This window comes from Macaca nemestrina, chromosome 20, assembly GCF_043159975.1.
Source record: "Macaca nemestrina isolate mMacNem1 chromosome 20, mMacNem.hap1, whole genome shotgun sequence".
In the NCBI taxonomy this organism is placed as follows: domain Eukaryota; kingdom Metazoa; phylum Chordata; class Mammalia; order Primates; family Cercopithecidae; genus Macaca; species Macaca nemestrina.
In genome coordinates, this window is record NC_092144.1 from 58299868 (window position 1) to 58323698 (window position 23831).

At 53.3% G+C, this 23831-nt stretch overlaps 1 protein-coding gene across 4 annotated transcripts in view; it reads right to left on the reverse strand.

The window, feature by feature from the left end:
- LOC105478624 (DNA ligase 1) overlaps positions 1-23831 on the reverse strand; it is a 53003-nt gene that overhangs the window by 20948 nt on the left and 8224 nt on the right. For 3 of the 4 annotated variants that reach the window (XM_011736119.3, XM_011736122.3, XM_011736120.3), the window contains exons 4-17: positions 23631-23766; positions 19315-19441; positions 16208-16303; positions 13731-13838; positions 12598-12720; positions 12274-12352; positions 9999-10079; positions 9659-9715; positions 6269-6441; positions 3804-3970; positions 3300-3376; positions 2331-2422; positions 1983-2082; positions 286-371 (exon numbers count right to left, since the gene is read on the reverse strand). In XM_011736119.3, coding sequence (XP_011734421.1) covers positions 286-371; positions 1983-2082; positions 2331-2422; positions 3300-3376; positions 3804-3970; positions 6269-6441; positions 9659-9715; positions 9999-10079; positions 12274-12352; positions 12598-12720; positions 13731-13838; positions 16208-16303; positions 19315-19441; positions 23631-23766 — 1502 coding nt within the window. The remainder of the gene's footprint in view (positions 1-285; positions 372-1982; positions 2083-2330; positions 2423-3299; positions 3377-3803; positions 3971-6268; positions 6442-9658; positions 9716-9998; positions 10080-12273; positions 12353-12597; positions 12721-13730; positions 13839-16207; positions 16304-19314; positions 19442-23630; positions 23767-23831) is intronic. The other variant, XM_011736123.3, reaches the window with a different exon arrangement.

Below are 23831 nucleotides of genomic sequence, written 5' to 3' on the forward strand. Positions count from 1 at the left end.
AGCGATCTTCCCACCTCAGCCTCCTGAGTAGCTGGGATTACAGGCACACGCCACCACGCCCAGCTCCTGTTTATCACAGCAGGGTCGCCTACACCCTGTCTACTCCAGAAGGGGAAACTGGGGAAACTCCAAGGAGAAAAGCAGTGGGTTTCAGCACCAGGGAACAGCATTCGGTTTTGGTCGGGGAGAGGACCCTGCGGGTTCTGGGAGGGGCGCCTACAATGGCCATCCTCACGCCAACTCAGGAGGGGGCAGGGCTGCTCTCAGCGCCCCTGGGGTCTGTACCTGGGCTCAGCTTGCAGTGCTCCGGGAGACGTTCCAGGCCGTGCTCCAGCAGCACGGGGATAATTCGGTCCAGATCGGGCACCTCGCTGGGGTGGAGGGTGAAAACAAGATAGAGGAAGCCTTTCTAGAACTCACACAGTTTGGAAAGAGAGCTCGGCCTGCTCCCAGAAACCTGGGCTCCCGGATACCTCTGCCCACCTCAGTCACCACGTGCCGAACTCCTCTTGCCACCCTGTGTCTGTGCTCTCCCTTGGTGTCACTATCTGTTACCTTGTCTCCCTTAGTCTGGCCCTGCCCCTGTTCCCTGTCTATCACCATGAGACCAGCGATTCTCTACTCGAGCTACACGTGAGACTACTCAAGAATATAGTTTTTAAAAAAAGGGTTTTGGCCGGGCACGGTGGCTCATGCCTATAGTCCCCGCACTTTGGGAGGCCGAGGCGGGTGCATCACTTGAGCCCAGGAGTTCAAGACCAGCCTAGCCAACATGGTGAAATCCCGTCTTTACTAAAAACACAGAAGTTAGCCGGGGATGGTGGCAACGCGCCTGTAGTCCCAGCTACTCAGGAGACTGAGGCAAGAGGATCGCTCGAACCCCGGAGGCAGAAGTTGCAGTGAGCCGAGATTGTGCCGCTACACTCCAGCCTGGATGACAGGGTGAGACTCCATCTCAAAAAAAAAATAAAAATAGACAAATAAATAACGGTTTTCAAGGCCAGGCTCCACCTACAAAGATTCTGATGTAGCTGGTGTGGGGTAGGCCTGAGGTCAGCAGCCGGTAGAGCCCCACGTGCAGGCTGGGTTGAGCTTGCTGCCCGGGCCTGGGAGCTCTACTGGGCCTTGTTCACCGCTGTCTGCTCTGACTGGCTCAGAGCAGGTGCTCTGAGGGCATCCATGGAACTGCCATCGGCCCTCCTGCCTCGGACATCCTCTCTGGGGCAGTCAGGATCTTGGAGTCACCAGCCCTGGGTCAGCTGCTGTCCTAGGTCCCTCCACACGGCTCTCTCTGGAGCCCAATGTCTTCTCCGTGACTCTCAGGACCCTTCACCATGTACCAGTCACCTGCTCCTCTCAGGGTCCCTTGAGGCCTTTCTACATGCACAGCCCTGTCTGGAACTCGGAAACCTCATGATGCCGGCTGCCCTCCCTTGCTGTCAGCGTTTTTCTTTTCTTTTTTTTTTTAAGACAGAGTCTCACTCTGTTGCCCAGGCTGGAATGCAGTGGCGTGATCTCAGCTCACGGCAGCCTCCGACTCCCGGGTTCAAATGATTCTCGTGCCTCAGCCCCCCAAGTAGCTGGGATTACAGGCTAATTTTTGTATTTTTAGTAGAGACTGGGTTTCACCATGTTGGCCAGGCTGGTCTCAAACTCCTCACCTCAAGAGATCTGCCTGCCTCGGGCTCCCAAGTGCTGGGATTACAGGCGTGAGCCACTGTGCCCGGACGCTGTCAGCGTCTTCTATACCTCTCCTAGGGTCACTGACCCTTCAGTTTGCCACCCTCCTGATCTTTGTCATCAACCTTGTGCCAAGCACCAGTCTTGTCTAGATCACCACCTCTGCTCTCAGTCACCCCATGACTGCACTAGTGACGCCTGTCCATCACTTACTGGCCCCGCCCACTGCTCCTCTGGCTCCACCCCATCCCTGGCACTCTGCCCACAGCCCCTGGCAACTCTGCCCACGGCCCGGCTCTCACCAGAATGTCTGCTTCAGGATCATGCCTTGCTCCTCCAGCCACGTCTTTCTGGCCTCTGCTGTCTTGCCCTTCCCAGCATCTACCACGGCTGGTGGGAATTCTAAGAAAAGACCCGCCAGAGGCTTTGGAAGGTGCCCATGTCCTTGGCTACACCAGGGTGCACAGTGGGTGGTTTGCTGTATGGCAAGGAATGCAGATGCCGCAGCCCAAGACGCTCCCCCGCAGAGGAGAGGAGCCTGGGATGGCAGGGGCCCGCTGGGGAAGGGGCAGGCATAGGCCTCTGAAGAGGAGGGGGGAAGCCCGAGTTAACTCCAGTGAGGGACGCAGTGACGGGCCACAGGAGCTCACCTTGGCCTGGGGGCGTGAGGCTCACAGCCTGGGAGAGGGCGGCCAGCACCGACTGCTCTGCCAGCCCAAGGCGCAGCCGTCCGCTCAGGGACCTGGGGAGAGAGCAGCCAGGGAAGGGGGCTTGTCTGCACCTCCCCGATCTTGCCTCCTCTCTTTTCTGGTCTACCCCACCGTGACATGTATAGACCCTCTCCTCAAAAACCAGAAGAATCTTCAGAGCCCGAAAGGGACCCCAGACATCACACAGCCCCATGTGACAGATGAGGAAACTGAGGGCAGGCAGTAGTGATCCTGCCAGCTAGCATGGACTGGGGAGGGGCACAAGTAGGTGCACCAGCACCTCTCATCTCAGCCGCCCTGAGGGGTTGGCGAGACTCAAGGAGGGTGAGTCAGGGAGAGAACTGAGCCTGGCACCCGCCCTGGTGACTGTGATGGTCAGGACCCCAGCATGGTCCTTGCTTTGAGCCAGTGGCAGGAGGCAAGTGGCTTAATTTGCCTCCCCGTGTCTCCATTTCCCCTTCTATAAACTGGAGGTGAGGGTAACAAGACCAGTCTCACAGAGTCGCTGGTAGGAACTGATAAGGCATGTGGCACAGGGCTGGGCACCTAAGAAATACTCCATGATGTGAGCCCTCAATGGCTTTGCTCTTACTGTCATGGCAAACAAATCCTGGCTTCCTGCTACAGGGCCTGTGCCCAGGCCGAGGCAGACCTCACTAATCAATCACCGCACACCTCATCCACAGGGGCCCACGGGCCTTCTCTAGACAGCACTACCAAGGGACAGAAGCTGGCCTGCGAAAGGAAACAGTGCCCCTTCCCACTCTTCAGGGGCCAGGTCTCCTGCTCATGCTTTTCTCGTCCAAGGATGGTCAGGGCATTCGTGATGATTCCGGCTGCCAGTCCCTCCCTCCTTTCACCTCCGCGTCTGCAGTCCCCCTCCGCAGCCTCACAGGCCCGCACACTCACCTGGCGATGAACCGGGCTTCTGAGTGGCGGCAGGCCACAAAGAGGCCTTTGATGATGTCTATCTTCTTGGCTGTGGACTGGAGAGTCGGGGGAGGAGCCGTCAGTGCCTGGTGAAGGCAGGGACCACACCTCCACCCCCCCAGCCGCGCTGCTGCCCCGCATTTTGGAACACCTGCCCTCCTTCCCTCACCCCATCCCCATGTCCCAGCTCCCATGGCCGCCCACTCTTAGGGCAGTAAGAACGAGTTAGCTCTCCTTGCCTCCCTCTCCCTTTATCCAGGAAGTATTTAGAGTCCTGTCATGTGGCAGCCATGGTATTGGGTCTGCTAGACTCTGGAGAGAACCCCCTAGGCTTGGGTGCAGAAAGGAGGAGAGGAAGCCGTGCCCCCCACAAGCAGAACTGAAGTGACCCAGCCGATGGTCTACCCAGAAGCCTTCCTGATGCACACATGGCCTCAGGTCCCCAAAATGTCTGGGGTCCGCGGTGAGCAGCCCGCCACTCACAGCACTGCCAGTGAGCCTGGCGATGTCACGGAACTTGCTGAAGACCCCGGAAGCAGTGAGCGGAGGCGGTGGCAGCATGAGCCTCTGGGTGCTGCGGCTGTTCTCGGCCACCAGCCCCACGTCGCCCTTCTCGGCTGCCTCAGCCCGGACGGACTCCAGCTGCCGACCTTCAGGGGAGAGTGCGGGTGGGGGTGTCGAGGGTGACAGCTGTGGCTGCGTGTCTCCCTTCTCTGGCGGCCTGGATAAATTTTCTCCAGCTGTGTGCGCTTGTGGCGAGTCCCTGCACCTCCCTGTGTCTAACGCTCACCCACTTGGTAGAAACAGCTTGGGGATGGTGCCCCCAGCTACGCTGGCTGTAGGAAGCCAGCAGACATGCACGTGGAGCCAGGAAAGCGGTGGATGAACGAACATGACCACACTCAGGGGAGATATCTGGGCCGGTGTCATCAGGGAGCAGATGGGATTTAAAGCCATAGGCGGGACAAGATCACTAGGGACGTGAGTGTGGACAGAGCAGAGAAGGCCAAGGGACCCTTTCCTCTGGCGGGTCAGGAACATCTCTGGCAGTGACCAGTGACCCTTTGGCTTGTTTTGGAGCCACCAACTTACACACGTGGGATGTGCTCTGGCCCCACTTACTGTCCAGAGCTGGGTCCCGTGGGCGCCTGGGTGTAAGAGCTGGGGAGGTGGAGCCTCAAGTCACGGTGACAAGTGTGACAAGCAGCTCTCAACGTATCAGAACCAACACACCCTTGTCACCAGATACTGTGTGTCACCTCTTTTCTGTTCTGAAATGAAATGTGGAGATAACATAACCTGCCTACACATGTCGAAATAATGCCCTAACCCTAACCAGAAAAGAACGAAAGGGAAAGCAGTCTGTGATGAACAAGCGCGCGTTTCAGTCCACGGACGCTTGGCTGCCGCACATGAGGGGACACACCAAACGGCCGGGTCTCGCACGTGAAGTGAAACTTCCATAAATGGGAACATCAGCAGTGAGTGTTCATCGGTATGTGACGTATCGACTCACACGTCAAAGGGGATGGGATTCTCCAAAGTGGTCAACAACTCACAACAAACCCAGGACTTGGGCAGCCACGGGGCCCACGAGGCGGCAGGGAGAGGAGTGTGAGTGTGAACACAAACATGCCAAGGGTGGAAGCATGAGAGAGCGGAAGAGGCCCCGGCCGCCATGGATCGCTGGGCAGGAAAGCCAGCATCTGCAACTTCTTTTGTGAGAAAAACAGATCCTTCTTTGTCCAAGCCAATGTAGTTGGGTTTTCATTACCTGCAGCTCAGAGTATTCTTAACAGACCCCGTGTGTGCTGGGTCTGGGATGACGTCAGTGCTCGAGAAACACATCGTGAGTGAATGAGTGAGAGAATCTTGAGTCTCATCTCCTCTGGCTCCCATAAGCCTGTAACTCTTTCCTGAGCCAAGTCAACTTTTCTCAGTCCCTGTGTCCTCTCGCGAAAGCCTGAAACCCCCGCCTTCCCTACACGTTGCTCTCCATGGCCCTAAGCCAGCTCCAGTGCACCCAGCACATCCTCTCCCCAAGTGGATGAGAACTCACCAGCGGGTGGTCATCCCTCCTACGCTGACCACTCCCGAACCCTGGGCTCTGAGCCAGACCTGGTGAGCCTCAGACCCATTTCCAAACGTCCTGGATGGCCCTGGGGGCCCACAGATAGAGGCTGCCCACGCCTGCCCCACGCTGGGGTGATTAATGCCCCCTGCAGGTGCCTGCCCCTCACCAGGGTCCCAGGCTGCTGATGGCTTCCTCATCCATCCCCTCGCCCAGGGAGATCCTGGAGGCATTCCTCCTGCCTTCTCACCCTGACACCCACTGTTTGCCGGATCTCTCCCGTGCTCCCTCTCTCCCAACTCCTGCCCTCTCCTCTCTCCTCTACAGCTGGGATGCAGCTCCTCTTCTCCCTGGATGCTGCCCCTTGCCTGCTCACAATCCTTCCATGGCTCTCCAGTGTCCTCATGATAAGCACCGAGCACTCCAGGCCTTTGCCAGGCGGGTCGTCCACATCACCAGCCTTTCCACCCAGCGCTGGCGGCTGGGCCCCTGCAGGCCATTGGCCCCTCACACACGGAGTTCCTTCCTCCCACTCCTTCCAGTCCCTCCAGTCGAAGTCCTTTCAGACCTCTCTACGCCCCAACCTTTAATCTCAGCCCCTGAATCCTGCTGTCGCTGCCTCCGGCATCTTTCCCCAGCCCTCCCCTTTAGTGCGCCCCACGGCCCCTGTCCCAACACAGGCCTGGTCCTCCCTTGCCTGAACCGCTGCCCCTATGTTCTCTCCCTCACCCCTGCAAATCTGTCCCCATCAGGCTCTCCTCCCTCTCAGTCTTTACCCCACCCCAGTTGCAGAGTCTCTCTCCGATCCGCCTGACCTCTGCATTTTCTCTGGCTGAGCTCCCGTCCTTCCGGTCCCTCCAACCACAGTCCCTCTTACCTGTGGCCTGGGCCACTGCCTTGAGAAGGACGCCATCACCCACGCCAAGCTCCAGGCCCTGCTGCGGTGGCCCAAGGTGGTTGAGGCTGAGGTAGAGGACCGGGAGGAGGTCTGGAGGCGACAGGGCCACCACGGAGCGCAGCAAGTTGCTCAGTGTCTCCACCATCCGGAGCCTGGAGGAGGGGACGGGGGTGTCACCACCTGGTTCTTCAAGGCCAAAGTGTGGTGTAGGGGTGGGGTGGGTTTAAGGGGGTGGACACTAGAAAGAAATGGAGAAAGGAGAAGAGGAAAGGGCTCGGGAACAGTCCCAGGCTCTGGGGCCTGGAGCCATGAGGAAAATCACAGATTGCTAAGTGGTGAGACCGCCTTTGCAAAACCCTAACTGAGGAAATGATGACAGTGGAAAGCAATCACACCTAACCGATTCCATCTTGCTTCCAACCTTTAAGCTGTCCTTGTTCAGTCCTGAGTATAGGAAGAACTAACTGTGGAAAGGAATTCGGTTCATGGTTTGACTCTGAAATGAAATTGGTAATAGCCCTTTCCGGAAAAGACCCCTTTTTGCCTAGGGACCTGCCTCTGCAAGACTCACAAATTAGCTACAAGATCAGAAATTTAGGTTTAGGGGTCACGCAGCCTCTGGCTCCTCAGCCTTCTCCTGGGGATAACATCACTATTGTAAAACCTAAGATCAGGTCTTGAGAGAGTTTGCAGACCCTGCACTCAGCCTGACAGCACTCAGACTGGTAATCTGGCTCAGCGAGTTTGCCATCTCATCCAGGAACGGAAGACAGCAAGAAAAACTCACTTTGACCCCCCGTGAGTCCATCTTCAACCTGACCAATCGGCACTCCCCACTTCCCAAGCCCCTACCTGCCAAATTTTCTTTAAAACCTCTGCTCCCCAAATGCTCAGGGAGACTGACCTGAATGAAAATAAAACTCCGGTCTCCTGCCCAGCCAGTTCTGCGGGAATTACTCTCTCCACTGCAGTTCCCCCGTCTTGATAAATTGGCTCTGTCTAGGCAGCGGGCAAGGTGAACCCACTGGGCGGATACAGTGGGGGAGCGACTTGGTGTGACAGTAACAATGATGAAGATGGTGATGATCAGCCCAGAGAAATGACAGGGTGTTTTCTTTTTTTTCTTTTTTTTTTTTTTTGAGAGAGTCTCTCTCTGTCGCCCAGGCTGGAGTGCAGTGACGCAATCTCGGCTCACTGCAAGCTCCGCCTCCCGGGTTCACGCCATTCTCCTGTCTCAGCCTCCTGATTAGCTGGGACTACAGGCGCCCGCCACCACACCCGGCTAATTTTTGTATTTTTAGTAGAGACAGGGTTTCACCGTGTTAGCCAGGATGGTCTCAATCTCCTGACCTCGTGATCCGCTGCCTCGGCCTCCCAAATTACAGGCGTGAGCCACCGCACCTGGCCTGCTATGGAGCATTTTCTAAATTCAGGTGCTGGCTTTGAGCACTCCGCACTCTTTTTTTTAAGGCAGAGTCTCGCTCCGTCGCCCAAGGTGGAATGCAGTGGCACGATCTCGGCTCCCTGCAACCTCCACCTCGTGGGTTCGGGTCATTCTCCTCCGAAGTGGCTGGGACTAGCAGTGTGCGCCACCACGCCCGGCTCACTTTTGTTTAATTTTTAGTAGAGATGGGGTTTCAACATGTTGGTCAGGCTGGTCTTGAACTCCTGACCTCAAATGATCCGCATGCCTTGGCCTCCCAAAGTGCTGGGATTACAGGCGCGAGCCAACACGGCCAGCCACTTTGCACCTTTTAACTCACTGAATCTTCACAGCTCGCCTCTGAGGCAGGTACTATTATTATTTCCATCTTACAGATGAAGAAACGGAGGCACAGAGAGTCCACGGCCTGCCCAAGGTCACAGAGCAAGTATCAAGCTGAGATGTAAACCAAGGCCGTGTGCCTGAGGACTATGCTCCCGGCCACTAAGCTGCACTGCCTCTAAAAAGAAAACCGTGTTTCTGTCTAAAACATCAAAGCTGGAAAGAATGGGTTTGTTACTGGCAAACTTAGGGGGCCTCATTAAAAAGAGAAGCTGTGTTTTTCTTACAGAAGTCTCATTACCAAGGTTTTTAAGGTTCAGAGAAGAAATACAAAAACCAACATTAGAGAAATCCCACAGTAATAATTGTAAGCAAGAGCCACCATTGGATGGTGCAGTGGGTGGAACAGCCTACCCCGAAATTCGTGTCTACTCAGAGCCTCACAACATGACCTGATTTGGAAACAAGGTCTTTTCAGGTAGGCTCTGAATCCAAAAAGCATCCTTACAAAATATAGAAGAGGGCTGGATGTGGTGGCTTAGGCCTGTAATCCCAGCATTTTGGGAGGCTGAGGCGGGCAGATTACTTGAGGTCAGGAGTTCGAGACCAGCCTGGCCAACATAGTGAGATCCTGTCTCTATTAAAAATACAAAATTAGGGCCGGGCGTGGTGGCTCACGCCTGTAATCCCAGCACTTTGGGAGGCCGAGGCAGGCAGATCACGAGGTCAGGAGATCGAGACCATCCTGGCTAACTCTGTGAAACCCTACTAAAACACACACAAAAAAATTAGCTGGGCATGGTGGCGGGCGCCTGTAGTTCCAGCTACTCGGAAGGCTGAGGCAGGAGAATGGTGTGAACCCGGGAGGCGGAGCTTGCAGTGAGCTGAGATCGCGCCACTGCACTCTAGCCTGGGTGACAGAGTGAGACTGTCTCAAAAAAAAAAGTGCTGGGCCGGGCGTGGTGGCTCAAGCCTGTAATCCCAGCACTTTGGGAGGCCGAGATGGGCGGATCACGAGGTCAGGAGATTGAGACCATCCTGGCTAACATGGGGAAACCCCGTCTCTACTAAAAAATACAAAAAAACTAGCCGGGCGAGGTGGCGGGCGCCTGTAGTCCCAGCTACTCAGGAGGCTGAGGCAGGAGAATGGCGTAAACCCGGGAGGCAGAGCTTGCAGTGAGCCGAGATCCGGCCACTGCACTCCAGCCTGGGTGACAGAGCGAGACTCCGTCTCAAAAAAAAAAAAAAAAGTGCTGGTAACATATGCAATGTGAGAAAGAAGGGACACTACAGAGCAGTCACAACAGGCTCGAATCACTTAACCAACATGGACACATATGGAAGTGGGGTTGACAGTGAAGGCAGGAAGCAGAATGAGCCACACATCTGGGCTCACCCTTGTGTCTTGCTCTGACCCATGAGAACGAGGTGGAAAGTCAAGAGGACCTGCTTTTGTGACCATGTCTGACATCCACGATCATACGCCCGAATGGGGTCGGAGGCCAAGTTGAAAGGATTTGGCGGAACAAGGCAGCATGGACCGCCGTGCAGAGGACAGAGCCAGAAGCGTCCCCGCCCCCGCCCAGGCAGGCCTGATTAGTTACCGGGCAGACACCTCCTCGATCTTCTCAAACGTCCGGGCCACAGCCAGGTAAGGGACCCTGGGGAAGGAACAGAGCCGCAAGAGCGACAGTGGTGCCGGCTATACCACGCTGCCCGTCTGCACCCTTGCTTCCTCACGCCTCCCTGGGAAACCCTTGCCAATACCCAAATGCATGAGCTCACTGCCCAGGGCTGTCTCTCTGTCCCTTTCAATGCTGCTGATTGTCGCCAAAACACAGGAGGGAGAGACTTGACCATTTCTCCCAACCAAGGCTCTGCTTAGAGAGCCTCCGGCGGCAACAGGGACTGCAGGGGGACAGTGTGAAAAGGGAGAAACCTCACTTCTGGCCCGGTTTCCAGCAGGCGTCTTCCACGGGATGGTAGTTGTTCTTGGCAGGATTGTAACCGGATGGGTCCAGGGGTCTATGGAGGCAAAAGGGAGGTTGAATTACAATAGAGCCCTGGGTCAAAGCGAAGTCATTCCTCCAACTGTGATGTGCCAGGCTCTGTTCAAGGCACACAGTGCAGAGCTGGATGAAACAAAGTTTGCTAACCTGGAGCTCACATTCCAGCAGGAGAGTCAGAGGAAAGCGGGCCAAAAAAACCCCTGTACAAACACATCATTAGTTTTAGGTGTTAAAAAAAATCTTTCAGAAAACAAAAGAAAGCTGAGTAGAGGGAGAGGAAGAGATGAGAGGTGCTGCTTCACAGGGCGGTCAGGGAACGCCGGAGACATCTGGGCAGAATGAGGGGAGGGGTTGGCACAATGGGCAGCAGGGGAAGAGCATTCCAGGCAGCGAGAATAGCGAGTGCAAAGGCCCCGAGGTGCAGACAAGCTTGAGAAACAGAAAAGGGATCACATGGCTGGGGTAGGACAGAGGAAGGCGCGTACAGTCCTGGGTGTCGCAAAGTGCCAGGTGCCGTGCTAATACCACGTTGATTAACAATCAGACGTGCAGGTGCAATGGGAGCTGGGTCCTGAGGGAAGCCTGCTGGGCAGGGTGGGTTGGGGACAGTGTTCTAGGCCGGGGGCAAGCATGTTCAGAAGCAGGGCGGAGGCTGGGTGCGGTGACTCACGCCTGTAATCCCAGCACTTTGGGAGGCTGAGGCGGCCGGATCACCTGAGATCAGGAGTTTGAGACCAGCCTGGACAACATGGTGAAACCTGGTCTCTACTAAAAAATACAAAAATTAGCCAGGCTTGGTGGCAGGCACCTGTAATTTCAGCTACTTGGGAGGCAGAGGCAGAAGAATCACTTTAACTCAGGAAGTAGAGGTTGCAGTGAGCTGAGATGGCGCCACTGCACTCCAGCCTGGGCAAGAGTGAGACTCCGTCTCAAAAAAAAAAAAAGCAGGGAGGAATGACAGGACATGGGGACACGGTGTGCGGAGGGAGCAGGAGGAGGCTGCAGATGCCAGGAGGCTGCAATCTAAGGTGGACAGGGCTGGCTCATGAGGGCACTGGGAAGCCCAGCATTTATCCTCTGTGCTGGGGGGAATAGCAGATGGGTTTCAAGCATGGCAGGGGGGTGACATCATCACTATAGGATATGTATCCACCCGTGCATCCAATCAGTCTTCAGTGTGGCCTCCTGCGTGCGTATTAGGTGTCATGGGAATCAGCCCAGACATCTCCTCAAATAATTAACAAAATTACAGTGAAGCAACGAATTGTTTAACAACCTACTCAGGGTCCCACAGCCCCAGCACACTATGCACATCACCAGGGCCAGGGCGGGGCGGCCAGCTCTCTATGGTTCATCCCCATGGGCCGCCCACGGCTGGCACAGAAGGGGTGTTCAGGGAATTTTAAGGCAGAGGAGATGCGCCTACTGGCTTCCAGCACATATACTAAATCTGGTGAGTTCAGGCCAGGTGTAGTGGCTCCCGCCTGTAATCCCAGTACTTTGCGAGGCCGAGGTGGATGGACCACCTGAGGCTAGGAGTTCAAGACTAGCCTGACCAACATGGTGAAACCATGTCTCTACTAAAAATACAAAAATTAGCTGGGTGTGGTGGCATGTACCTGTAATCCCAGCTACTTGGGAGGCTAAAGCAGGAGAATCGCTTGAACCTGGGAGGTGGAGGTTGTAGTGACCTGAGATGGCACCACTGCACTGTAGCCTAGGCAACAGAGCAAGACTCCGTCTCAAAAATTAAAAATCTGGTGAGTTCAGAGCCAGAGGAACAGAGAAGTAGGAAGCGAGGCCAGAGAGAGAGGTGGGGGTCAGCTGTCGAATGGGTGTAGATTTTCTCCTGAGGGCTCTGGGGAACCCTAGAGGGGCAGAGTCAACTCTGGGTGTTAGGAAGATCCCCCAGGCTCTACGGGGATCAGACTGAGGATGAAAGACTGGAGGCAGGGTCAGGGGGTGGCTGGGGCCATGGTCAGCAAACTTCGATCCTGGACCATTTCTACAGGTCCTGGGAGCTAAGAATGGTTTTACAACAGGAGCCAAATGTGTCCCGTAAAGCCTACAATATTTACTCCCTGGCTCTTTATAGAAAAGGTTTGCCGAGTCCTGCAAGAGGAGGAAGCCTGAGCTGGGGGTGGGGCTGTGGGAATGCAGAGAAGGAAACACAGCTCGAAGACCCTTTCCAGACCCGGACACTGACTCACCCCTCAGCAGCTCCCTCCTTTCCTGGAGCCCCTGGCTCCTCCTCCTTCACTTCTTTTTTGATTGCTGGCTTCCGGGGTGCTAGGAATGAAGATAGAAAACAGTGGGTCTTTTCTCCTTCCGGTAGCCCCCACCTCCCATCCATTCTGCACCCAGCACTGCCCCAGTGCGTGGGGAGATGGGTGACAGGCTGGTAGAGACGAGGCTGACTTTCCAACCAGCAGGAAAGGGAGAAGGGTCTCACAGCATCTCAGGCCTCTGGAGACAGGCCCACCAGCCTCCTGCCTGGACAACCCCGGGAGGTGGGGTGAGCAAAGAAAACTCACTGAAGAAGCTGCTGAGCGTCTTGGGAGCGCTGCGGGGAGGCTTGGTCTGCTCTTCCTCCTCCTGCAGTTCCTGCCTCGTGGCCACCTCGGGCTCCGAAACGCTTTCCGTCAGGGTCTCTGCTTCTGTGGTGAGAGCGCTCAGACAGTGATGCAAACTCTTTTGACCCTGAGACTTTTTTTTTTAACCTCCAAGATCATTCTGACCCCACAGATGGAAGATACAGCTAAACCTACCCTTTTCCTTTCTGCTAGCTTTGAGCTGAGATCTCAGGCCTGCTGTCTACTCCTCAGTGCTAAACTAGTGGAATTCTAGCACTTGGCCTGCAGTAGGAGACTTAGGAATAGTGGTAAAAAGAAATCTCATCCCCATGAGAAGAAAATATTCCCAGTCCTCCCAGCAGCTGCAGAAAATCAGATACAACTCTGGATCCCTAAAATTCTCCCTGCAAGCGTTTCTAACACAGAGGCCTCACGGCCACTTGGACCACCCTGCGAGGGTAACTTCAGCCTCTAAAATCCTGTAACTCAGTTTGGTTGTCTAACTTAATTAATAACATTTAATTTACACCTATGACTTCTGAAAGCTGTGAACACGTTTTATCTTTTACTTTTTTTGAGGCAGGGGAGCTCTTGCTCTGTCGCCCAGGCTGGAGTGCAGTGGTGCGATCATAGCTCACGGCAACCTCCACCTCCTGGACTCGAGCAATCCTCCCACCTCAGCCTCCCAAGTAGCTGGGACTACAGGTGCGTGCCACCACACCCAGCTCATTTTTGTATTTTTTTTGGTAGAGATGGGGTTTCGCCACGTTGCCCAGGCTGGTCTCGAACTCCTGGGCTCAAGCAGTCCATCCACCCCAGCCTCCCAAAGAGCTAGGATAACAGGTATGAGCCACCGCACCTGGCCTATGAAGACTTTTTAAAGAATGACTGGCTCTTTCCTCCTTTCCCACATGCATGGGAAAAAATAATAATTAAAAAAAAAACCCAGTAATAAAAACTATTCTTCTTCTAGATTTTGCACTTAAGCAGTAAGTTTGAGAATCTATGCCTTGTTTAAATTAATTGTCCTCCAAAGACTTCTGACCCCAAAATCAGGAGGCGGGGCAGGGCGGAGGAGAGGACCGGAAACTCACCGGAGGTCTTTAGGGGCTTGGGAGGTGTGGTGGGCTGGTCCCTGTCTTCTCCTTCCTTCTCTGTTGCCACTTCAGCCTCTGTGAGGCTTTCTTCTGGGGTCTCCACTTCTGACAATAGACAGAACGGTCAGATGGCAAAAAAATCACAGTGAACCTACAAGGGCATTTTGACTCTGGAGGCAATCTGCCCTCATCTGTCATCTGTTTTTTTTTGTTGTTGTTGTTGTTGTTTTGAGACAGAGTTTCGTTCTTGTCACCCAGGTTGGAGTGCAATGGTGCGATCTCGGCTCACTGCAACCTCCGCCTCCTGGGTTCAAGTGATTATCCGGCCTCAGTCTCCCGAGTAGCTGGGATTACAGGCACCCGCCACCACGTCTGGCTACTTTTTTGTACTTTTAGTAGAGACGGGATTTCACCATGTTGGCCAGGCTGGTCTTGAACGACTGGCCTCAGGTGAGCCACCCGCCTCGGCCTCCCAAAGTGCTGGGATTACAGTTCTATCTTGTACCAATCCAAGGTACCTGTTAAGTGGCGGGCCATGTAAGACCCTGCTCCTTGTCAACCCCAAGCAAGGCAGGGACCTTGAGGGAGTCCAGCCCCCATTTACCTATGTAGCCAAGACATACACGGTGTGTCTTTCTTTACAAACGATTCCTTTAGTGTTATTCACCCCAAAATAGAATCTGAAAGGGTTAAAAATGCAAATGACGGCCTGCTATAGACAAAAACTTTTAAAGTTAAAAAAAATCATACCTCTAGGGTCACAATAAAAACTGCAAAAACCATCTTGGGGAAAATCTGCCTTAGTAGAAAGAGGCCACCTTCGCTGCCCCTCACTGGACACTGACAATGGCTGAAAGTGTAGTTTACAGTAAAATTTGTACTAAAAATTATCAATAAGAAATCAAATCTTTTTTTTTTTCTTTTTTTGAGACGGAGTCTCCCTCTGTCGCCCAGGCTGGAGTGCGGTGGCGCAATCTAAGCTCACTGCAACCTCCACCTCCTAGGTTCAAGTGATTCTTGTGCCTCAGCCTCCTGAGTAGCTGGGACTATAGGCGCCCGCCACCATGCCCAGCTAATTTTTGCAATTTTGGCAGGGATGGGGTTTCACCATGTTGGCCAAGCTGGTCTCTAACTCCCGACCTCAAGTGATCCACCTGCCACAGCCTCCCACACTGCTGGGATTACAGGCATGAGCCACCGCACCTGGCCAAGAAATCAAATCTTAACCAAATTTAAATCTGCCCTGGGAAAATGGACCTTTTATTTGTTTGCAGAAACAAAAAACCTGACGACCTTAAAGCCTGCAATTGGTGTAATCTCATGCGGGCCCCAGATGATCAATGGATCAGATCTTTATGGCTGTTTCCGGTGGGTTCACCAACATGCCGGGAACTCACTGGGCACTGCAAGGTATTTTGGATTTTTCCAAGGAAACCCGGCGACACCTGTTGGCCACTGTATGAACTACAAGTTCGAGGTATTTCAGTTTTCAGTATTATGTCACATTCCTTGCAATGACACTGCATCTCTGCAAAGCTGGGTTTTCATAGGTTGCTGCTATAAAAATCAAGTACTATACAAAAATTAACATAAAACAGGATATGACGGTGGCAGTTTTCAATTAGATTCCACTGTTTAAGATGTTATGGAGTATCCAAGGCATTTCCCACAAGTAATTGTGGTTATTTAAGAACAAAATACAGGCTGGGTGCGGTGGCTCATGCCTGTAATCCCAGGGCTTTGTGAGGCCGAGGTGGGTGGATCATGTGAGCTCAGGAGTTTGAGACCAGCCTGGTCAACATAGTGAAATCCCATCTCTACTAAAAATACAAAAATTAGCTGGGCATGGTGGTGGGTGCCTGTAATCCCAGCTACATGGGAAGCTGAGGTGGGAGAATCACTTGAGCCTGGGAGGTGGAGGCTGCAGTGAGCCCAGACTGCACCACTGTACTCTAGCCTGAGTGACAGAGTGAGACTCTGTCTCAAAAAAAAAGAAAGAACAAAACACAAATATTACTTTTTTTTTTCAATGTATGTATAGTATCTACTAGATGTTTGCATATTACCACTTAATCAATAGAACTGATAAGGTATTGGCCTAGGAGCACTGTAAAAAAAATTACTAAGACATCATGGGTGCTGTGAACTAAGAAAGTTTGGGAACCTCAGCTTTATGGTAAAATTTACAAGGAAAATGAAATCATTTAGAAGAAAATAGTTTCCATTAAATAAATATAAAAACAGAAAATAAAAATGGGAAATTGTGCCTGAATTATGACTAAATTAAGATGTCCAAACAAATATATTCCACAATGTTTTCAGAACAAAAGTTCCCATATTGGTAGGTGGAATTCCTGGGGTTCCTGGACACAGGCATCAAATCGGCAGTGTCCGAACATCCTGAGCTCTCAGGCCCCTGCCCTTGCGGATCCCCCACCACGCACATACACAGTTCTCTCCTCCTGGGGGCTCACCTTCCTCCTCCTTCTTCCTTTTGGCTTCTCTGTCCTCGTCCGCACTCTGCTCTTCCAGGACTTCCTGAATGGTCCGTTTCGGGAGCTGCTTCCGAGCTGGGGAGGCAAAGGGCTTGGTGTAGCTGACCTCACTGGCTTGTGTGCTCCCATCCCAGAGAGCTCAGACCCGCTGAGGTAGCCCCTGGAAGGCTCTGGGCCCTCTCCCCTTCTCTGCCTGCACATAGCCACTGCCCCAGTGCAGGCCACACCCTTCAATCCCTGCTGCTTCCTGGCTGTGTGACCTTGAGCAGGTTACTTAATTTCTCTGTGCTTTGCTCTCTCACGACTGCAGAATGGAAATAATCCCCACAAGGAAACAATGATGTAATGTACTCGGCACAGTACCGATTCCAGCAGGTCCCCTGAGCTCCCCACTGCTCCCCTCAGATCTTAACTGCCTCCATGTGTTCCAGACAGCTTCCCTGGAACCTCGGAATTCTGGAAGTGGTAGGGAATAAACTAGCCCCAGGAGAAGCCCTCACCCCATGGTCGGCAGGAGTTGGTGTATCAATACCCCAGCTGCCTCACATCTCGCGGATCACTCTGGAGCATTGATACCGTCCTCCAGAGAATCCCACAAAACCAAGCTCCAGCTGCCCAGTGTGTAGCAGACCTAACGGCCCATCCCGTGTTGGCTGCTCCCCTGCCCTGAATCACCCTCTGTTCCCTGCACCTCCTAAACAAATCACTTGCATTTGGATCCCTGTTTCAGAGCTTCAGAGCCTGCTTCCAGAAGACTCTAAACTAACTAAACCTAACTAACCCTTGATGAAGAGCTCACACGAAGGCAGTTACACGCAGCTTCACTGTTATATCTCATGGTGGCCATTGCACCACCTGGTCCCTGGTCTCCCGGCCCCCAGTGGCTCCTTCAACCTTCTATCAGCATGGCAGGCACTGTCTCTCCCTGCTCAAAACCCTTCCATGATTCCACATTTTCTGCTGTATCCAGGATAAAGTCTTTTGATGTCTACCCTGATCCTACCTAATCTCTCTCCATCTGACCTTCTAACCCGTCCCACACCACATACTCCACCTTCTTTGATATCACTGCTAAACTGGGGTGTTTCCAGACACACCCAGTCATGTCACCCCTCCCGGCCTCAGCATGTGCAGTTTGAGACCCAGCTCAATGTCACTCCCTCTAAACGCGATCCCCTGACACGCCCCCAGGGCCAACCTCAGCATCCACCCGGAGCTCCCAGCATGCCCTCAGCCACACTGTGACTTCCTTATGGCCACCTTTCATTCAGGCATGAACCTGCCTCCCCAGCTCACAGCCCTTCCGTGGCTCCCGGGATCTGCAGCACGAAGCCCAGGCTCCTTAGCTGGGCGTGCAAGACCTTTTCAGATCCAGCCCCCACTCTCCTCTCTAGCTCACCTCTCACCACGTGCTATTCTCAAACTTTCCCTGCTCCTCAGATCGCATCCGGTTCTCCAGAAACAAGGAAGTGGATGAGAGGCCCCAAACATGCCGTGCTGTTCCCATCTCGAGGCCTCTGCACACGCCTTTCTTGTCTGAGAAACGTGCATCTGTCCTTTCTCAACATGGCCAACTCCAATCCATCTTCTAAGACTCGGCTCAGCCATCACCTCCCCTAGGCCGCTTGACTTCTGAGCTCCCAGGGTACCCTGCGTCACCCAGCGTCGTCCGATGGAAAGATCTGGCAAGCCATGTACGTAACCTTAAACTTTCTTGCAGCCACGTTAACAAAAAGCGGGAAAAACCAGGTTGAACTTGGTTTGAAGAATCCATGTTGCTCAACACATCTAAAATAGTATGATTCCAACATTCTTTTCTCATGCTAGGTCTTCAAAATCCAATGAACTCACTGCACATCTCAAGTTGGACACCAAATGTTTCATCGGAAACATGGTCTGTGTAGGTTTCATAAAATGTACGGCTATTCACATACCAAAGCTGTTCCAAAATTACGTGGAAAAAGTGCAGTCTTTACTCACTGAATCGCATATTAGCTTTCAAATATAAATTCAACTGAAAGGATCTAACATGAAAGATTCAGCTCCTCCGTCACACTCACCACGCTAAAGTGCTCAGCAGGCCGGACCGGACAGCAAGGGCTCACGCTGCCCTGCGTTACGTGTGGGTCTCTCGCCCTGTTCTTCCCCCACAGCAAACATCCCCATTCCCTCTTAGGACAAAGATGCTGTTCCCCAGGCTGGCTTTCCAGGACCTTCTCACCTCATTGCTCATCGTCCCCAATCCTGCCCTCTACACACCAGCACGCCAGGCCCTGAGCGGCCCCCAGGCCTTCTCAATTTATATGTTCCCTTGCCTAGCATGCTCCCCTCCTCCTTTGCTGGTTGCCTCTTCTTTGTCCTAAAGGGCTCAGTTTGGTGAGCCTCTCTTCCGGAAGTCTCCCTTGAGCCACGGCCCCGCGCTTGTGTTCCCACATGAGCTGTGAGGCCTCCGTCTCAGCAGATAATTACAATCACAATGACCAACAATGACTGAGCCTTGACTGAGGGCTGGGCCCAGTTCTGAGCAGCTTACACGTGCTATCTTCTAACTCAGATATTTCTGTGCGGTAGGTGCTGTCATTATCATCGTCTCTACAGATAAAGCAACCTAAGCTCAGAGAAGGTCGGTCATTTGTCCCAGGTCATACAGCCAGTGGATGGTGGACCTGTGCTCTTAACCACAACACTGAGACCACCACTGTCATAAGGATGACTACCTTGGATGGAAATCCAAGCGGGGAGAAAGGCAGGCGACTGGCCGGTGTGGTGACTCATGCCTGTAATCCCAGCATTTTGGGAGGCTGAGGTGGGTGGATCACCTGAGGTCAGGAGTTCGAGACCAACCTGGCCAACAAAGTGAAACCCCGTCTCTACTAAAAATATAAAAATTAGTCAGGCACGGTGGCACGCTCCTGTAATCCCAGCTACTCAGGAAGCTGAGGCAGGAGAATTGCTTGAACCCAGGAGGCAGAGGTTGCAGTGAGCTGAGATCTCGCCACTGTACTCCAGCCTGGGCAACAGAGCAAACAAACAAACAAAAAAAGAAAGGCAAGCGACTGAAGGGGCAGCGGCCCGTGTATTCTCACCTGTGCGACGCTTCGGGATCCCTGATGGGGAGCTGTCCATGGGAGAGGTGTCAGAGAGGGAAGCGTTGTTTTCAGGAGATGTGGCAGGACGGGGCGGGGAGACCTGTGAGCAGTCCGGGGCAGGCTTCTGGAAGACGAAAGAACAGTTCTAGAGTGAGCGGGGGGAAGAGGGACTCCATTTCCCAGAAGTTGAGAGTAGAGGGGACCAAAACCTCCTGTGTTTACCCTCCTCTCTGACCCTATGGTCTCAGCCCTAACTCAGGTCTGGCCTCTTCTCACCTGGGCCATCATCCCGCCCTCCAGTGCAGGATCATGGTCCCATCAAGGACCCCCCATAGCACTTCTGTTTCCTGCAGTAACAGAATCTTCGATTCTCCTGCCTCAGTCTCCCGAGTAGCTGGGACTACAGGCCTGCACCACCATGCCTGGCTAATTTTTGTATTTTGAGTAGAGACGGGGTTTCACTACGTTGGCCAGCTCTACACAACGGGATGTCAGGGGAAATGATATACACCTCTTTGTATAGTTTTTTTTTGAGACAGGGTCTCGCTCTGTTGCCCAGGCTGGAGTGCAGTGGCGCGATCTTGGCTCACTGCAATCTCCGCCTCCCAGGTCCAAGGAATTCTCCTGCCTCAGCCTCCCGAGCAGCTAGGATAACACGTGCATGGCACCACGCCCAGCTAATTTTTGTATTTTTTATAGAGATGGGGTTTCACCATGTTGACCAGGCTGGTCTCGAACTCCTGAGCTCAAACGATCCTCCCGCCTTGGCCTCCAGAGCACTGAAAATACAGGCATGAGCCACCATGCCCAACCTTCTCTCCATATAGATTGGATGTTTGTTCCCTCCAGGCCGCATGTTGCAATCTGGTCTCCAATGTTGGAGGTATGACATGGTGGGAGGCATTTGGGTCACGTGGGCAGATCCCTCATGAATGGCTCGTACCCTCCTTGTGGGAGGAACCAAACTCTCCCTCTACTGGTTCACATGAGGGCTGTGGTTTAAAATGCCTCTCTCGCCATGTGACACACCTGCTCCTCCTCCACCTTCCACCGTGACTGGAAGCATCTTGAGGCCCAGGAGCAGATGCTGGCATTATCCTTTTTGTACAGCCTGCAGGACCGTGGGCCAAAATCAACCTCTTTATAAACTAACTGCTCTCAAGTATTCCTTTATAGCAATACGAAATGGACTAACATGCATTTCTTGGTTCAAATAACATCCACTTAATGTTGACTGGGTGCCCTCCTCTTCCTGTTGGTGGAATATGGATGTTCACAGGGACAAGGGCATCTACAGAGAGCAGACGACAGCACAGAGGAAGCCTGGGCCTCTCACCCTGTGAGACTGTCACATGAATCCTGGACTCTGCACTCATGAGTGAGAAAAATAAGTTTGCGTCTTGCCTGAGCCACTGCTACTGTGTCTCGGTTTCAATCACTCACCTCTCTTCTTACAGGACCCTGTGCCAGTTATTAAGTGATTTTCTCTCAGCTCCAAACCTGTCACTGTCCAGTCTCCCTCGTGATGCCAGGACTGGGACTCCACAAATCTCCTTCTTGCTCTGGCACCACCTCGGCATCAGGCAGTGCCAATGGAGGGAACTAGAGGGCACTGCATGATTGGAGACATAGCCGGCTTCTCTCCACCTGGGGGCTCAGCTGCTGGATCCCACTGAGTTTTTTCTAACACTCATGGGGCTTGCCACGTGGTACCTGATCAGAGACACTGGCATCTCCCACCCAGTGCTCCCTTCCTAAAAGATCAGAGGTCCAGGCTCTTGAGGCACCTTCTCTAAGCTCAGAGACCTGCCAGCAGTCCCGCCACAGAGGTGTGAATTTCAGCTCCAAAGCCACAGGGACGGTCGCTGCACCTGGCAGTTGCTACCTCCATGATGCCTTAGAGTTAGTTCTCTCTTTACCCCTTCAGTTACCTATTTAACAACTGCACACCTAGTGACCATCCTTTAAACTCCCTCTGTTCAAATCACTGGTATGGTTTCTGGTTCCCATTGAGACCCTGATGGAGAGAGAGGTCTCAGAGAATTTTTTTTTTTTTTGAGATGGAGTCTCACCCTGTTTTTCTGGCTGGAGTGCAGTGGCACGATCTCGGCTCACCACAACCTCCGCCTCCGGGTTCAAGCGATTCTCCTGCCTCAGTCTCCTGAATAGCTGGGACTACAGGCCCATGCCGCCGTGCCTGGCTAATTTTTGTATTTTAGTAGAGACAGGGTTTCACTGTGTTGGCCAGGTTGGTCTCAAACTCCTGACCTCATGATCCACCCGCCTCAGCCTCCCACAGTGCTGGGATTACAAGCGTGAGCCACCGCGCCCGGCCAGAGGTATATTTTAAACACAGCCCAGGACTAAACGATCTCTGCCTCTCTTCTGCCCAAAACTCTTCCTAGCTCCCCAGAAACCTCAGGGTAAAGTCCAAGCTCCAAAAGAGATCTCTGTCCTAATACCTGGAACCTGGGCGTATGTTAGGTTACATGGCAAAGAGTAATTGAGGTTGCTAATCGGTGGACCTTCCGATAGCAGGATTATCCTGGACTATCCAGGTGGGCCTGATACAGGCACAGGGGCCTTCAAAGTGGAAGAGGGTGGCAGGAGAGGAAAGTCAGGGTGAGATGTGGCCACAGAAGAAAGGCACAGAAGGAGGCAATGCCACGTGCTTTTTTTTTTTTTGAGACGGAGTCTCGCTCTGTCGCCCAGGCTGGAGTGCAGTGGCGTGATCTCGGCTCACTGCAAGCTCCGCCTCCCAGGTTCACGCCATTCTCCTGCCTCAGCCTCCCGAGTAGCTGGGACTACAGGCGCCCGCCACCACGCCCAGATAATTTTTTATATTTCCAATAGAGATGGGGTTTCACCGTGTTAGCCAGGATGGTCTCCATCTCCTGACCTCGTGATCCGCCCACCTTGGCCTCCCAAAGTGCTGGGATTACACGCATGAGCCACCGCGCCCGGCCACTTGCTTTGGAAGTGGAGAAAAGGGGATCTCTGGTGGCTGCAAAAGGCAATTCCTGGATTCTCCTCTAGAGCCCCCAGAAATGAACGTAGACCTGCTGACACCTTGATTTTAGCCCAGTGCAACCCATTTCAGACTCACGACTCCCAAACCGTAAGACAATAAACTGGCATTGTTTGAAGCCAGTTTGTGGTCAATTGTTACAGCAGCAAATGGGAAGCTAATATAGGTGGTGAGGAAAGTTTCGCTGAGAAAGTGATATCTGAGCAAAGCATGGAAGAAAGCAGGGGACTGAGCCAGGTGTGTATCTGGGAAAGAGAGTTTTAGGCTGGGAAAAGAGGTAGTGGCCCAGAGGTGGAAGTGCACGCGGTGGGTGTGGAAAGCCAGGACGGAGCGAGCTGAGGAAGAGCTGTCGATGCAGCTGCAGATGTGATGGGCAGGGGGAAGCGAGGAGGAGCAGGAGGGGCCTGGTAGGTTTCCACAAGGCCTGGCTTTGGCCTGTAGTGGTAATACCAGGGGGTTTGGGCGGGGAGTCACAGGACCTGACCTCACCACTGACAGAATAAGCAGCTCTGTGCTTTGGACATCATCCACAAAGCAATGAACAAGCATTAAATGACTTAAACAGGGGAAGAGAGTGATCCAATGTTTTTGGAGAAGTTAAAAAGCCCTCTGACCACAGGAGAGGCTAGATATACTTTTGAGCCCTTATTTTTTTTGTTTTATTTTTGAGGCAAGGTCTTGCTCTGTCACCCAGGCTGGAGTGCAGTGGTACAATCGTAGTTCACTGAAGCCTTTGAACTCCTGGGCTCAAGCGATCCTCCTGCCTCAGCCTCTCAAGTAGCTAGCACCACAGGCATGCGCCACCACACCTGGCTAATTTTTAAAACTTTTGTTGTAGAGATGGGGTCTCACTATGTTGCCCAGCCTGGTCTGGAACTCCTGGCCTCAAGTGATCCTCCCATGATGGCCTCCCAAAGTGCTGGGATTACAGACATAAACCATTGCGCTGGGTCTTGAGCCCTTACTTTACATCAGGCACTATTCTCAGATCTGTAGGTAAATGAACTCATTTCATCTTCCCAGTCACCCTATGAGGAAGGCATTATCAGGAGCTGCACGTTACAGGTGAGGCACCCAAGACGTAACTTGGTGAAGGAGGCCACCCAAGGCCCTAGGGCAGGGGCAATTAGGACCAGGCCGTCTGCACCCGACACAACCAGGAAACACATCCACCTCTCCCGGGCAATTTCTCCAGAATCCTCCTCAACAGCTGCTGCGCTCTGTTCCAAAGGCTAATGGGAATTAGTTTCTTTGGGTAAAAATGGGCAGGCTGATGGGGACCTACCTGGCCTTTAGCAGGGCTAAGGGCTTCATCCTCCTCTTCCCCTTCGCTGCCCAGGACCCGGGCCGCCTTCCTGCCTGGCCTCTTCACTGGAGAGTCACTCTCGGACACCACTCCATTCCACTCCTTCAGTGCCGCCCTGGAAGGTGGGGAAATGGGGGTGTAAAGGGGCGACTACAGCAGACAGAGTGGGGTCACTGCTCA